The sequence below is a fragment of the Periophthalmus magnuspinnatus genome, chromosome 6 (genome assembly GCF_009829125.3).
Source record: "Periophthalmus magnuspinnatus isolate fPerMag1 chromosome 6, fPerMag1.2.pri, whole genome shotgun sequence".
NCBI classification, from domain to species: Eukaryota; Metazoa; Chordata; class Actinopteri; order Gobiiformes; family Gobiidae; genus Periophthalmus; species Periophthalmus magnuspinnatus.
In genome coordinates, this window is record NC_047131.1 from 31,188,805 (window position 1) to 31,206,017 (window position 17,213).

The following is a 17,213-nucleotide window of genomic DNA, read 5'->3' on the forward strand; positions in this document are numbered from 1 at the left end:
GTTGCGTAGAAAATGGCGTATACTTTCTACACAGATCTTCAACCTTCTATCCCTCAAATTTTACAGTAGTACAAATAACTCAAACTTCCCGTCTAGTACACAGAAAAAGTCCCCATGAAAAATATCCCGTCTTTCATACATTGAACGTTAAGTCAATATAGTAATTATCATGACAGACCAAGACTAGACCAAAAAGAAACCGCTTTAATAACAATCTCACACACAGTTAGCCTGGGTCTGAATGAACCGCTGCTGACGTACACTTCAAACTCCGCCCCTGCACCTATGTGAGTCCAACTGAGCGTCTCGTCACAGCGGGGCGGGGCATCACACTGGCGTTTTCAAATGCAATGACACAGAGTAACCATAGATTGAAGCATACACTGTTTTATGACTGTTTTAGCTGTAAACTGACATAACAAAAGGGCAAATAATGGACTAGGAACAGCAGAAAATAGTTTAAAAATGCCTTATACACAACAAAAAAGGTGGATTTAGTGTTATATCTATGTATTTATAATGATTAAAAGAGAAATTATGAAACAACAACGATGCTTTAGTTCAACATAGCTCTTTTCTAGGTACTAAAGAATGATTTTCCACTTGGGACAGTTTGTTCACTCTCTATTCTATGCCAACTGGCCTTCAACTAAAGCCCATCACCTGATCAGACTGACATATTTATACAGAGAGGGTGAGAGAAGCACCGGAGTCACAGATTGAACCGGCCACCCTCAGGTTACTGGGTGCACAAGCTGAACCACCGCTGCATCTTCACGTTTACATTACGATACAAAAGGTACAGTGGTGACTCTTACCGGAGGCTGTATCGTGCGGTTGTCTTTGCTGATGTGGTGAACGATGCCCGAGATGCACAGAGGCCCGGCGAAGCCAAGCAGGTCGGCGAGGAAACGAAACGTGATGCTGAGGATCAAAGGTCTCCCGAACGCTTTCCTCAACGCCTGCCAGATCCACTTGGGACCCTGCGGAGCTGTGCCCTGCGGTTTCTGACAAGGATGACAGTAGAAAAGAGTAAAAATCAATGAAATGTTGACATGAAGCCACATATGGGCAGTGTGTAGGTCTGTGGCTAAAGGTGCACTATGCAACATTTCTGATTGTTATTTATTTGTCTGGTATGTTTCACGGTATGGCAATAAACTATCAAAAAGTAACAACTAACAAACAGAGCAGGTGATGTAACCAGGTCAAGTTACAGGTTAGATCTGTGAGAAGGCCGCCCTGCTTACAGTAAGTTCTAAAAATAACCCACAAAAGGCAAAATCCGCAAAGTATCAGCTTTATTTTTTACTTATTCTCTATGTTTTTGCTGTAAAACCCCTCACCACACACTTTATACACTTTTCTCACACAGGCATTAACATTTTCTCACATTTCTCTCTCATTTAAACTCTCTCAAAGTTCAAACCTTCGTAGGCGTCTTTGTCGGTGCAGAACGTTTCATCGACATTGTGGGTTTTGTCGGGGAGAAAACAAATTGCAAACGTACAGCACTTCAGAGTCACACTGCGATCCAACGTTTATGTAAATTTGTCTGAACACATTCTGTACTGGACAGGAGACACGGCACGGAGGAGACTGATGGACAATGGTCTACAGTCCAACAGCCAATCAGGACGCACAACACAATGGTCTACAGTCCAACAGCCAATCAGGACGCACGACACAATGCACGTTCATACGATGTAAAAAATCCGTGAAACAGCGAGACCACGAAAGGTGAACCGCGTTATAGTGAGGGACAACTGTATGTAACTTTTAGACAAAAAATGGACTAAAATAAAAGCTGTATTTGTGTTTTTATTGCTTAAAAAAAACCCAAAAAAAAAACATGTCCTTATTCTGAGTGGGCTTGCATCTTCACAAACCTGACTCTGGAGGACGGCCTATTCCTACTTTTTTCCGTAGAAATACTGTTCCTCTGGGTTTAATCTTTCCTCGTAACACATAAAACGTGTCTATCTCTATGGAGAACGTGCTAAAGAAGTTACTGTACTGTACTTTTAATGCCATACTGTGAATCCTTTCAGGTAAAGCAGTGACAGCCGAATGGAGACGAGCACTTGACACGACCCCATTAGAGTCAAAGTGGCAGCACCGCGGGACACTTCGCTGGACAGTTGAGGCCGGTTATAACGGAGCGAGGGGCAGTAATTGGTCGAACACGAATTTCACCAAAGAGCCGTCGTTAGAGCAAAACGAGGTCAAGACGAAACGCTTCTTTCTAGACATTTTATCAGGTGAAAATGGAGCGGTTCAGTGAGTTTCAGAGATGTACCGGGGTAATGATGCTGGGGAAGAGGCAGGGGGCGATACTGACAAAAATGAACACCTTTAATATGTCTTTAATATCCCCATGATGATACTACTTCAATCCGACAGATTCAAACTTTGTACTTGTGCTTCTATTGCTTCTCAAATACTCCAGCTTTCAACCTCAAATAATAGGTTCTGTTCCATCTTTCCATCTGTTCTTTTGTGCTGAGTTTCTTCCTTGACATCAGCATCACTTTAAACAGATACAAGTCTTCCATTTGAACTTAATTCTTGAGCAACAAAGCTAAGTACGTAGAGTGTGGGTCGGTGCTAAATGTCTTTAAATGGATAAGTTGAAGTTCAAGTATCAGACAATGTGCAGGGGCTGTAAAGTTACCCACATAAGTACAGCACTTTGAGGTTTTAAAACAATAAACAACAAACGTGATATTCAGAGTACAGACAGACCAATAAAGAGATGATATTTGCACATTTTTGTTTGAGTTTTAGTTTAATTTGCACGTTCATTTTTGTCTGGGAACATACATTTAAATGTTTATGTAACGTTTTCGTGTTCAGAATACTGTTTAAAATGTGACTATACTGCTCTCTTATTCAGTTTGTATTAAAACAGGTTTGTGGACGACTTTAAATTACTTTATTTGGGTAAATGGTTGACATGAAGCCACATATGAGCAATGTATATGTTCTATGGTTAAAAGTACACTATGTAACTTTTCTGATTGTTATTTCTTTGCCTGGTATGTTCCATAGTTTGGCATTAAACCTATTTAATATCACAAAAAAAAGCAGCTGATGTAACCAGGCCAAGTTACAGGTCAGATCTGTGGGGACATTTGAGAATGCATGTTTTTGTAGGTATAAAACGGCCACATTAAAAAAACACCCATTATTAAATCAATGATAGTTACATAGATTTAAAGCTACAGTATGTAACTTTTAGACAAAAAAATTACAAAAATAAAAGTTGCTTGTGTTTATTGCACCAAAAAAAAAAAAAAAAAAACCCTCAGCCTTACATATTGGGTCAAAAATATCAGCAGATCTTATTGGCCATCAGCTCATCTGGATCTAATTCAGACTAGAAATGCACCGATACGATACTGGTATCAGATATTAGCGCTGATCCAGGAATTTCTGCTGAATCAAGTATCGGTCACATGATATCGGTTTAGAACAACAAACAACAACAAACTGGACTGGACTCACAAAACAGATGCACTGTACAGAAAGGGTCAGAGCAGGATCTATCTCCTGAGGAGACTCAGGTCTTTTGGAGTGACAGGGCCACTCCTGAAGAACTTCTATGACTCTGGTGACATCAGCCTGTACGGTGTGGTCTGCTGGAGCAGCAGCATCACAGAGAGGGAGAGGGACAAGGTCATCAAGAAGTCCAGCTCCGTCCTGGGCTGTCCTCTGGACTCAGTGCAGGAGGTGGGGGACAGGAGGGTCCTGACTAAGGTCATTTCTATGCTGGGCCATGAGTCTCACCCCCTGCAGGACGCTCTGTCTGCCCTGGAGAGCAGCTTCAGTGACAGATTCACCCTCGCTGTGTGAAGGTTTCAGGTCTTTCCTTCCTGCTGCTGTCAGACTGTACAATGAACACTGTGAACACTGAACATGTGTCATTCAACCACACCTATGTGCAATACTTAAGTCACTTTATGAAGATGTTATATTAGAGTCTATTTTTAAGTCTATTTTTTAAATTATTTAAAACTATTTATCTATTTATCTGTACCATTTTCCTTCTGTTCTTTAACTGTGCGGTGCAATACTGGAATTTCCCAACTGTGGGACTAATAAAGGCAGATCTTATCTTATCTTATCTTAACTTTCATTCATACAAAGCTGTTCAGTCGTTTACGGCATAATTAACAATCCCTACACTGGTATCGGTTGATATCGGCAGATACTTAAAGCCAGAGAATCGATATCAGAAGCAGAGCTGAAAAAGCTGGATCGATGCATCCCCCATTTATTTATTCATTCATTTTTTATATTGGGACAGTGTTAATGGACAGACATGAAACAACATGAACCTAAACGCACTGGATTATTATTATTACTACAAAGTGAACAGTGTAGTCACATTATATGCAGTACTTTGTTCAGTCCAGACTCTGCATATCTTCAAAACAACATTATCCAAGTTATCAATCAATACTGTCCATCTCTACAGAGGGAACTACATTATATAACAGCGTAAACAAATGAGATCTCCACAGCATCTATTGTAAAAACCTTTATTTTATTCAGCAATTGTGGGCGTTTAATTATTTTAAACAGAAAAGTCAACATCCCAGCCCACGCCACTCAGCGTCCAGGACATCTCTTTCATTTGACTTTGAAGTTTGACAGTTTTAATCAAATAATGGGCTAAACGGAACACTGCTCTTAAGGTAAAATGACCTGTCCGTGTCCGTGGACGACCAGACCTGTCAATCACTTCCCGAATGTCAAAGATAATCCGGTCTCTTCTCTCAAACTGTCATCTGCCTCATTATTATTTTTCTGTCAGACTCTCCTGGCTGCAGAAACACATTCATCATCATAGCCCCGGGTTATTGTGACGTGGCTGGAATTTTAAACCAAATCCAAGAAATGGTTTGGTCCAAAACGGGACTTCTCACTTACACAGAGCGACACATCAGCCTCCACCCACACAGGCTCCACATAAAAGTCATTCTCACTTTAGCATGTTGCTTTTCATCAAACGTCACTGAATTTCTCCAGTCAAAATCAGACACTAAATGATACTAAAACTCTTATCAAAACTAGATCCTCATTTGAGCTGGTGTTGATACTTAAAAAGTCACATTCACGGACAGAAATGAGCCTTTTCTGAATATATTTGGAATGATCTGGAGCTGTATCAGAACAAGTATAAGACGCATAGGCCACGTCTCAATTTGACGGTTGCGCACTTCGAAGTATCGTTCAAAGTACCCGGCTGACAAAGGGTGCTCCTCCGTTTAGCGTCTGTCGGGCACAAACTCCATGCTGAAACGGGACAGGTCTACAGAGTGTTCATCAACCGCTGTCTGTGCGCTTACGTTACGACGCCTTGCAACCGTGACGGCCGCTGACCTAAATGTGTAAAATGAACACCGAAATAATTTGTTTTACATTTAATTCTTTATCATTTCACCGAAGAAGAGTCAAGGTGCCGTCGTCGCAGCCGTTTATTTCTGTTTAGATTGAATGAAGTACGGAATTAATCTTTCTCTTTGAATATCAATAGGGAGATAAAAAGTTCGAGGTGATTTATTCCCAATTGTAGTAGCTAGTTTTACGTAACTTTAAGAAAATACACCTTGTTTCTCCCGTGGAAGAAGTCACGCACGGTGCATGATGGGATATAGCAGCGCGCGAAGTCTGCTCAGATGCACGCTTCGTTCATCGCCGATCTCCATAAAAACGAAGGGCACATTTTTCAGCCGCGCTCGTCGGATGCATGAATTGGGAAAGGTCTTGTTGCACCGGAAGTGACGTAAGTGTCTTTCAAATGCAGCCGACGAAGTGAGAAACCGTCGAGTTGGGACACGACAATAGTTTAGTACACGCCCATGGACCATTATGAACCTACTGGACACTGAGGGATTATACAGATATAAGGCCACATGGGGATACAAAAAGTACTACCATGTAATATAGACATTCTACTGTCTAAATAAAGAGCATTTTTTATTATCATCATGGTCTCAGAATCGGTATTGAGTATCGAGTCTATTCCTTAGCATCAAAATCAAAACTATGTCCTTATTTGAAGAAGATAATACCAGCAGCTTCCAGAGCCGTGCATCTAACAGAGCACGTCATTTCCAATCACTCACGTTTGTCAAATGAGTTTTCCAAAGGTTTTCTACAAATTTTGCAATATACTGTAGGTGCGATCTGCAAAGTGACAGTGAAAGTGAAAAGACAGAAGACAGTTTTGACAGAAAGTTTATGTAAAACAAAGGATTTTAAACAAGGATCAAAACATATTTAAGAAGGACACAGGAGAACAGAGGTAAAGGGTCAAAGGGAGCAAAACAACAGGCAAGAATTACAAAAAAACAGGTGAGAATTTTCAACTAACTCCTAACTAACTTGAACCAACAAAAATATACAGGAAAATATTGGAATAAGTTATGAATTAAAACGTAGAAAACACAGGTAGAAATAAAAAAAGTGCCTGCACCTAACAGGGAATATGTCTCTCGGCTGGCCTGGGAGCGCCTTGGGGTCCCACCGGGCGAGTTGGAGGAAGTGTCTGGGGTGAGGGAAGTCTGGGAGTTCTGGATAAGTGGACACTGTGTAATCCTTTAGACGCAATATTTTTAAAAAATCACATTATTATACAGTGCTTTTCGACCTTTATGTCGCTCAAACCACTTTACATCAAGAAACCACACACTGGGGACGAGTTAAGAGTTAAGGTTAAGTGTCTTGCCCAAGGACACAACAACCGCATTCGTCTATGGGAGCTGGAATGGCATCGCCAACTTGTGGATCAATGGATCTGACCGTTCAACCAATGATGTGTATATTGAGAGCAGGATTTAAACCACCAAACTTCAGATCAGAGGACAAACGCTCTACCAACTGAGCCACTGCCTTTCAAATTAAAGGCTAACTTTGTATGGGATAATATATTTTATCAATTTATTCACAAATTCATGTCCTTCTGTGGATTTAAGATGCCAGAATGTTTAGAGAGAACAACGTAGTAACACAGGAAGTTTATCGGAGCCATTTTCTTTTACTATGGATCAAACTATGGAACAATGAAAAGGCAAACCAAAGGAAACAATAATAAACCAAACCAAATTAAACAATATTATGATTTAACACAGAAGTAGACAGATAAACGTAGACAGAATGAACGATTTGCCTCATTAAAGTCTAAAAATATGCATTAAAAAAGTCTAAAAATATGGCTTCAACACTCTTCACCAAAGTCACTGTATCTGTTTGCAGCAACTGTCCAAGAAGCGGCTGTTTAGTCACAGAACATAAGACGATTTCATCCCAGAACAGTGTTATAATCTACCGCACGCTCACTACACCAGACCCAGAGCGAGGGAGCAGACGTGACCATCCTCCAGTGTCTTTGTTTCCGTTTTCAAACACTCTCTCCGAGTGTCAGAGCCTGCGTCATCCTCAAAGACCCACAGACGCCAGCTGTACCTTGAGCTCGTTTCTGCTCCATTCTCACACTGCGCAGTCCGCTTAACCCCCCACAGAGGTCGCAATGTCGTCCCGTTCACAGTATAAGGGCAACAGTCGTCCATAAGCCCCGCCCCCTCCGCTGACTCTAGCCTTCCGCAGGGATTAGCAGCATCCTTCGCTGCTCTGTTGCCTTGCTGCAGGGGAGAGTTTTGGAGGATGCTTGCTGAATACGGACAAAGGTTTTTACTTTAACTGGTGTGATTTTTATATTATTTTATGTTTTCCAAGACAAGTTCAATCAGGCAAATACAAAATGTGTTGGAGCTGGATATCGTGTTGTAATTTGTTGTTATTTAAAGGTGCTATTTAATGCAAAACTGACTCTTATGAGGTTTTAGTCATGTTAGAATGTCGTTTCCTCCTCAAAAACAGACTTGGAGTTGTGTTTTGTTTCATTCGCACATGTTTGAGTAACTTTATTATTAGTCTGTCTACATCTCCAAAGCTCAAAACGCTCTGTTCCAACTTGTGATGTCATGAAGTGGTAGTTTTTAAGTTAACAGCTGCATTTTACCTTTAGTTTAGTAGAAGATTGACAATTCCAGAGCTGAAATTATCCAGATGATTCTAGTGAAGGTGTAGGACTGAGCACATTATAGACCATTGCAGTTTGCCTAGACTTTTTTTCTCTTTTTTAGCCATAAAAATCACGTTAAAGGAAGGATCATCATGTACTTTTGCCTTTTTTCACACAACTTCCTCTATTTTACATACCCATCCTTATTTTTCCTTCGACGCGCTCTGATTGGTCGTCTTCGAGGGCGACGTAACCACATTACCGTAATGACAGTAACATATTTAAAGAGCCTCATGTTTCTGCTTTGAGACGCCGTTTGAATTTACATGATGCACAGTCGGTTGTGGAGTTACGGTGACGGAAAGTCCATGACCGCGAGTCTAACGGCGACGATAGCATCCGACGCTATAGGTTTAAAAACGCGGAGCACTTCCTGTATTACCACATGATGACATCACAAGGTAGAATAGTTTTTTTTTTTCAGTTTGAGAGAAGAACTCAGCCTAAATCTGCAGGGTTTTTGTGTTAAACATGTGTGAATGAAAAAAAAACACAACTCCAGGTCTGTTTGTGACGAGGAAACAACATTAGAACAGATCAGAAAATAGTGTAATATAGGTCTTTTAAAATATTTTCGTCAACTAAATTAACTTTTTGGCAGTTTTTCTATGCATTTACCTTTCAAACCCTTTTTAAATCACACTGCATTTTCATTTCTTTGCAAGATTTTCTTCTGACTGGAAAATTGGACGTGCATTTTTGTTTTTTCAGGAATAAAGCTTAGACAAACAGTGCAGAAAAAAAAATCTCTCTCATCTCAAAATCTCAAAGTTTAGGCGGAAGGAAGAGAGTCGGCATTCACACCGGATACACACGCAGCAGTGACGGAGTACCGCAACCTTCCAAACACTGGAAAACAACAACCTTTGACCCCGCACCCCCAAGGACAGGAGGCTAGACAAAATGTACAAGTGCTATGAAAATCGGCTGTACTGTCACTTCAGGATGTTTGGAGTATAAGTTTAGCCACATCAGGTTACAAGCTAATCTAGTATTTGTGCAGCTCCTAAGATACAATAGATAGAATGCATTTATTGTCACTATACACATGTACAACACCACACACATGTACAACACTACACACGTGTACAACACCACACACATGTACAACACCACACACATGTACAACACCACACACATGTACAACACCACACACATGTACAACACCACACACATGTACAACACACACACATGTACAACACACACACATGTACAACACCACACACATGTACAACACCACACACATGTACAACACCACACACATGTACAACACACACACATGTACAACACCACACACGTGTACAACCCTCCAATACAGACATGGGACACTTACAACACAGTATCACTAAAATAAATGAGTAAGTGCTAGTCCAGACATTAAAACATTAAAACACCCCAGACTACAACTCAGTCAAACAAAATTTACAATTACCCGGTAGTAAATACTGCAGAGTCACATACTGCACTTGATCAAGTATTGCGCTGTATTAGCTACTGCACTGCATTAAATATTGCACTGCATTAAATATTGCACTGTATTAAATATTGCACTCAGTCAAACATATTGCACTGTATTAAATATTGCACTGCATAAATATTGCACTGTATTAATTATTGCACTGTATTAAATATTGAATATTGAACTCAATAAAAAATATTGCACTATATTATTGCACTATATGGATAAATGCAGATAAGTGTGTTTGGCGTAGGGGTAAGTGATATTTTTTAGGATTTTCATAATGAAATTCAAACAATATTATGTCAATCCAACAAAAATGTGCAAAAACAAACAAGTTTAAGTCTCAGGTAAATGTGAAACTGCAGTAACATCTATATTTTATCTGGAACTTATCTCTAAAACTGTTTAAAACGTACATTTTCTCCCATTATTATTTTAAATCAGCCTTTTTGCAGCATTTTTATCCACAGTCTGGTTTTATACATTCACAGTATCATCCATATTTCAATAATCTGCCCATAAGTGGTGGAACTCAATGAAGTAGTGAAGTACTGTGCTTAAATTTTTGGTATCTGCAGAATACTTAAGTACTTTTACTTCACTACATTTGAGATCAGTTTCTGTACTTTCTACTCCACTAGATAAAAAACATATATAAGTCGCATTTTGGGGGGAAATTTATTTTACAAAATCCCAGACCAAGAACAGACATTTTATCTTTAAATCAAGTTCTAATAATAATAATAAAATGTGGAACAACAGGTTGAATATCAGTACATCACGCTAACGTAACACATTTATATTTATTCAGCTCCATGAAGCACAGACAGAACTGAACACGTGTCTGGTTTGTTCATGTAAGATATTAACATTTAATCAGATAAATAAAGTATAAAAACAAGCAACAAGTTTACTCTGGATCTCACTGCAAATCAATAAATCCACTGAATTCTTCATCATCGGCATCACTTCTGAACAACTTTTAGGGGCGTTTTTGTTCAGTCTTTCTCAGATGTCGTTTAAATGACCGTAATGTTGAAATGTTACGTTTTCAGCGTACAGGAGTAGTTGTCATGATCCCAGTCTGTCCTGCCTTTCTGCACTGTTTTCCCCCCTCCCTTCTGTATCAGAGCCTGGATCTGGGCGGAGACTCGGGCTCCTCCCATTCACACCTGCGTCTAATCAATAATCAAGCTGCACCTGGGGAGGACAAAAGGACCTGACAATATTGGGTGTCATAATTTGAAATTGTATGGGGAACCTGTTGAGAGAGTGCGAGTGTTTAAATGCCTTGGTGGATGAAAAATTGACATATGGAGAACATGTTCAGAGAATGGTGGATAAATGCTGCAAGGTTCTAAACATAATGAGGTGCCTTACCGGCTCAGCCTGGGGTGCAGGAAGGGATGCGCTTTTAATGATCTATAAGGCAATGATTGGGTCTGTGTTTGATTATGGATGTGTAGTATATGGGTCTGCAGCCCAGTCGACATTGGCAAAGTTTGATGTAGTGCAGGCAAGAGCACTTCGATTGTGCACCGGGGCCATGAGAACGACATCAATTTCTACAACGTGTAGAGGGAGGTTTTAGGGAACTTGGAGTTAAAAGCAGTGAAATTGTGGCTCCGGTGCAGTGGCCTGTGATTCCACCGTGGCTGTGGCATGAGCCTATTATTGATCTGTCAATAAAGAAGCTAGCCAAAAGTGGATGCAAGGTAAATCTGGCGCCCTATGTGAGAGATTATCTCGGGAACCAGTGGGAGGGGGTCACCCAAATATACACAGATGGGTCTAGAGACCCTTAACATAATAAAGTGGGGTTTGGCTTCTGGGTTCCCCAGTTCCGTATCCAACAAAGTCACCGGCTCCCAGATGATATTTCTATTTTCTCTGCTGAACTGATTGCAATTCTGTGGGCACTGTGGTGGCTGGAGGAAGTAGGAGTTAAGTAAGAGTTCAGTAATTTGCACTGATTCACTGTCAGCATTGATGGCCTTGGAAGGGGGAGAAGGAAGTAAGGGACGTCCTGACGTGGTGAATGAGACTAATAATGGTGTATAAACTTTCTCTCACGCCAGGATGACACTAAACTGACACGCCTCCGATTAGGCCACTGTGGGTTGGCTAGTGGGCTATTCCTCATTGGGAAACATGATGATGGTTGTTGTGGTGTGGAGTCTCTGAGACTGTGGTGTTATGCTGCACTGTCCAGTATATAGTGCTCAGAGAAGTGATATGTTCAGGGGGTTATCTAAGATAGGACTTAATAACTTTTCTTTGAGGACAATATTAGGACATGGAGCTTACCCCAAGGAGAGGGTTCGGTTGGTGACTCGATTTCTAATACAAACTGGGGTTTATTAGAGAATTTAGGGAAGCGCAGCTGTAATATCCTTTTCCTTTAGGCGAGCATTCGCCACGCAGTATAAATCTACATGAAATCTCCTGACCAGTGGAGGGCAGCAATGCACTAACCGTGCCCAGTCTGCCGGAAATAACCACAACAACAAAATCAACAACAACAACAAAGGGACCTGACACTCCATTGTGGTACAACTCTCCTAGGCTCAGTTTCATTATTTTCTTTCTCTTTGTGATTTTTTTGCTCCTCGTCAGATCCCGCTCCCTGGACCCGCTCAGCTCCTCTGTCTCCGGCCCAGCTCCCCCCGACCGATACGACTCACCTCATCTCAAACCCCGCTGCTCACGCTCTACTCCTGGACCACAGAAAACACCTCGCTCTCAACTCCCTCATTGATCTACCTTCATTTGCACATTTAAAACTGTCAAACATTGTTAAACCTTTCCCGAGTTTGGTCTCTTCGCTCCCCCACTCAGCCGTTACGACAGAAGTGGAAACTGGTACAGACGCCTAGAGTGTCCCCGCGCAGTTGTCAGTGTAACAATAACAAAGATGTGAATTTATATATATTTTAATAATTTCACATATAAGTCGCACCCCCAAACTATGAAAAAAGCGCCGGTTATAGCCCAGAAAATCCTGTTCTTCTTCCACTGCTGCACACCTCTAGTTATTTGTATATCCGTGGTAGAAAAGTTTCCCCTTGTGCATTGCTGCCGTCCTCCAAAGGGAAACGTTTGGATTATGACAGATTACAGCATAAATAAATTGGTCATAGGAGAATACAGGAGGCGCAGGACAAAGTAACGTCGTTATAGTGAATAGCTTTGCTCTGGCAGCGGCTTCCTCCCGTGATTAATGAACCGCATTTATCTAAGTCCCGCACAAAGATCAGCTGAGCCCACAGAAAAGAACGACACTCGCAGTGACGGTGAAGATATTTCACAGATACAGCGACCGTGAGCGTCCGATATAAATCCATACACATCGATCCACTCAGGCGTGCGGCGTACAATAGAGATGCACAAACACAGAACACGTTTCCGATTCACTTGACTAAGAGAGAAGACACAGGGAGACCGGGGTCGCTCTGAAAGGCCTCCAGGGTGTGCCGCCATTATATAATCTCTACTACAGTGCTGAAGCGCAACTATACTGTACTATCACTCTTACAGCGCAGAACATGAACGGAATTAAGTAAATAAATCTGCGAAAACGCCACAGGGAACATGATTGTCCCTCTAGATCAGTCCTGCTGGTGTAATTTTCTTGGTCGTCAGGTAAAAGGACCTTAGGGTAAATTGATAGTGACATTAGCTTAGCATTTATACAATTTACGGCTCATTTTATGGTAGATTTTTTTCCATGGCTTTCCACCTACCACCACAATATTAGCAAACTTACTGTACAACTTATTAAAAAAGCAGTAAAATGTAGTAAATACTGTCTATGCTACTGTGTCTAGGTCTTAAAATGTTGTGATGGTGACTAAGTTTGCGCCGGTCACTCCAAAATGCTGAATTATTCATTAAAATCAATTACGTGAATAGGTGAACAAACTGAATGATATGCGTCCAATCAGATTTGTTTTTATCAGTGACACATGTGAAACCAAGGAGCTCATTGGTCACTGAGGATTTACAAATAAAATCACATTTAGGCTTCGTTCATTGATTCTGTATAAATCCATCATGTTTATCAGCCCCGTTTCTTTTACCTTTATTTTTTTCTGATATGGCTGGTTCATGACTGTCCCTGATTGGCTAATCCACCTGTCAATCACAGCCATCTGAACACAAGCAGAATCACCGTTGACCAGACTCACATCTTTTTAAGTACAATTGTCCCTTAAGTTAAAATTAAAGTTGTTACAGTATTTCTAAAAGCTATAATTTTATTTACAATACAGGAAAACATTTATATTTTTATTTCTTAACAAATGTTTGGGCCTGAAAACAGGTCTTGATCTTTGGTTTCATTCTATAAAACTGAACTTATTTTTTAAATCTACGAAGGTTTGAACTTTGAGAGAGTTTAAACAAGAGAGAAATGTGAGAAAACGTTAACGCCTGTGTGAGAAAAGTGTATAAAGTGTGTGGTGAGGGGTTTTACAGCCAAAAACATAGAGAATAATTGTAGAAAATAAAGCTGATACTTCGCGGATTTCATCTATTGCGGGTTATTTATAGAACAACAACGCCGCGATAAACGAGGGGCCAGTGTACTGAATGTGCCTTGTCATATACGTGATGACAGTGTGGCCGATCTTGTCATAATCCATCACGTTAGCACTAACCTTCTGGTCCTCGAAGGCCTTGCGCAGCTTGATGTAGTTGGTGAGCGCTCTCATGGCGATGGGCAGTTTGCCGATGACCTTCAGGTCGATGGGGCGTCTGTGTGCGGATGTGATGAACGTGTTCATCCACCAGTACGTGGCTTTGGACAACAGGTTCACAAAGGGCTGAAGGAATCGCACCCCCAGGTCCTGGAGGTCCTCAGGGGGCTTCACTTCTGTCGGGTTGGCGAAGCACATGTAGCGCTGCAGAAAGAGAAGTATGGACATTAGACATTGTAGTAACTGCAGTAGTAGTAGCAGTAGTAGTAGTAGCAGTGGTACCAACAGTAGTCACAGTAGCAGTAGTAGTAGTAGTAGTTGCAGTAGTAGTACTGGTAGTTGCAGTAGTTACAGTAGCAGTAGTAGTAGTAGTAGTAGTAGTTGAAGAGTGGTAGTAGTAGTAGTAGTAGTTGCAGTAGTAGTAGTAGCAGCAGCAATAGTCACAGTAGCAGCAATAGTAACAGCGGTAGTAGCAATAGCAGTAGTTGCAGTAGTTGTAGCAGCAATAGTAGCAGTAGTAGCAATAGTTATAGTAGCAGTAGCAACAGAAGTAGCAGTAGTAATAGTAGCAATAGCAGATGTTGCAGTAGTAGTACCAGTAGAAGTAGCAGTAGCAATAGTAGCAATAGCAGTAGTTGCAGTAGTAGTTGTAGTAGCTGGAGTAGTAGTAGCAGAAGTAGCAGCAGAAGTAGTAGCAGTAGTACCAGTTGGAGTAGTAGTAGTTGCAGCAGTAGTAGCAATAGAAGTAGCAGTAGTAATAGTAGCAATAACAGTAGTTGCAGTAGTAGTAGCTGGAGTAGTTGCAGTAGTAGTTACAGTAGTAGCAGCAGCAGCAGAACAGCACTTTCTTTGTAGTAAGACTTCCGGTTTTGGCGCTAAAATATTTTATAAAGTTGGTCGGTTTGTGTCAAATATGTTAAATGTTTATGTTCAACGACGAGTCAACACTGCACGATTCTCAGGGAAACTTTAAATCGGCTCTGTCCCTATAGAATCTTTTTGCTCCGTACAAAATAATACAGCCCGAATGACGATGGCGACGCCCACGGCAACTTCCAAAACGAGGTGAGCGGAGTTTGAACGCACACCATAAGGACAAGTGCTGGTATAATCTGTAATAACAGTGTTTCACCGTGAGCACAAAACACGACACCGACGACATTTGAAGAAGCAATTACTGTGTTTAACTTGGGTTCAAAATATTCAGTTGTGATGAATAATTAAACCTTAAAGGAAAGACAGATGTTTCAAGCTCTGCATTTCTCCACATATTGCAGAGCGGCTGTTTTAGTAGTTTAAAAAAAAAAGAAAAGTGAAAATCCATTATAATTAAGAGTTTAATCTGCATAAAGAAATTGGTCACTGTCAAAAAAAGCCATTTAGAAGAAGATGGCGACTTTCAAACAAATGGTTTTATTCAAATACAGCAAATGGTGGATGGTGTTGGCCTAGTCCCTGTTTACGAGTTTATGAGAATGTACTGACTATTGTGACGCTAACTGTGGGCACTGCTCTGTCTGAGGCTTTGTCAGACTTTAATCCGAGCTTTATTTGAACACAATCTAACCAAAAAGAGTAGACCTACCTGGAACGACAACAGGTGAGCTGATTTGTGCCGTTAAACAAGTCTCTCGCACATAAACTTAAAGTCACAAGCTAGCTAGCGTTAGCATTAGCCGCTAGCCTAAATGTGACCCTGAACGCTCATACTGATCACAGGCTAAAAATGTGTGGTATAAATTGAGTTTGTATTTTTTCATTGCATTTTGTAGTGTTCGCTAATGTGTGCATTGTGTCTCCATCGTAACAGCTGAACATTCTACCGTAGATATACACGTAGCAAACCCTCAGCATGATGTCACTGCAAAGTATCAATGTCCTCTCAGCGACGTGATCCTGTCAGAGATGTAATTTTGCAGGAGTGAGTGAGTCCAGCTTTCCTTTGTAGAATGATAGTTTGTAGTGAGGATAGCGGTGGGACTTTTGGCTCCTTTGTTGGATCCGTTCATGTCAAAGAGCCGTTCAAAAGGCTGGCTCTTTTACTATTTATTTAAATGACAGACGGCAATGTGAGAACTCATTTCTACCATCTATCTACAAACTAATCGTCGAGAGAAACATTCAAACTGAGAGTGTGAGCGTGTTTACCCTTTGAAATGATGAAATTCGAAATAAAATGTTGCACTACAATAATATTTTCTTGAAAACTAACCATTATTATGTCGTCAAATGCATTTTTTTCTGGCGCAAATCTCTTACTGGTGTCGCCTGCTCTGCTTCTGTGCTGATTCTTGTGTCGGTTCAGTGCTAATCGGTGTAAAAATGCGTAAAAATTAAATCCAGGTCCAACCGTTCATGTTCAGGAATCGTTCTAAAGATCCGGCTCATTCACTCGGCGAGGAGAACACTTCCTTACCCTCCCCCAGATGACGTTGATCTCCACGGTCAGCAGGAGTCCGTACAGCAGCACCAGGAGTCCCGTGATGCAGTACCTCAGCTGTCTCGGGCCGATCCCATGTTCTGTGTATTTGGCAAATTTGATGGTCTTCATGATAAAGGCCAGGACCCAGTAAATGAGCAGAGCTGGACACAGGGGACAGAGAGGGACAGGTAAGTAGACAGGCAAAGGTCATGTGATACAGACGCTACGCACAATCCTACCCATTTCAAATATCCCAGTGTTTTACCCATATACTTAAAAAAAAGAATATTAATAAGATTTTACAGACATGATGACGCAGCTGTGTGGTAACTAGTGTGCATTATGTGTTTGTTTTCAATCTAAAAACACATTTAAACTTGAAATGTTTTAATAACTTAGCGTTTTTTAAAGTTTCTGTGTCAGCGTGACCGGCAAAGATACTCAAAAATGCATGGAAGCAGATTCAGAAAGTTGTAAAATCTTCTTGGCCAACACGTACAACAACGAGCAGGTGCAACTACTCCACCTTAAATAGCTTAA

General features: G+C 40.9%; 1 protein-coding gene across 1 annotated transcript in view; it reads right to left on the reverse strand.

Moving 5' to 3' along the window:
• abcc8 (ATP-binding cassette, sub-family C (CFTR/MRP), member 8) overlaps window positions 1-17,213 on the reverse strand; it is a 122,000-nt gene that overhangs the window by 90,674 nt on the left and 14,113 nt on the right. The window contains exons 4-6 of the mRNA XM_033968232.2: window positions 16,668-16,834; window positions 14,213-14,455; window positions 819-1,007 (exon numbers count right to left, since the gene is read on the reverse strand). Of these exons, the coding sequence (XP_033824123.2) occupies window positions 819-1,007; window positions 14,213-14,455; window positions 16,668-16,834 (599 nt within the window). The remainder of the gene's footprint in view (window positions 1-818; window positions 1,008-14,212; window positions 14,456-16,667; window positions 16,835-17,213) is intronic.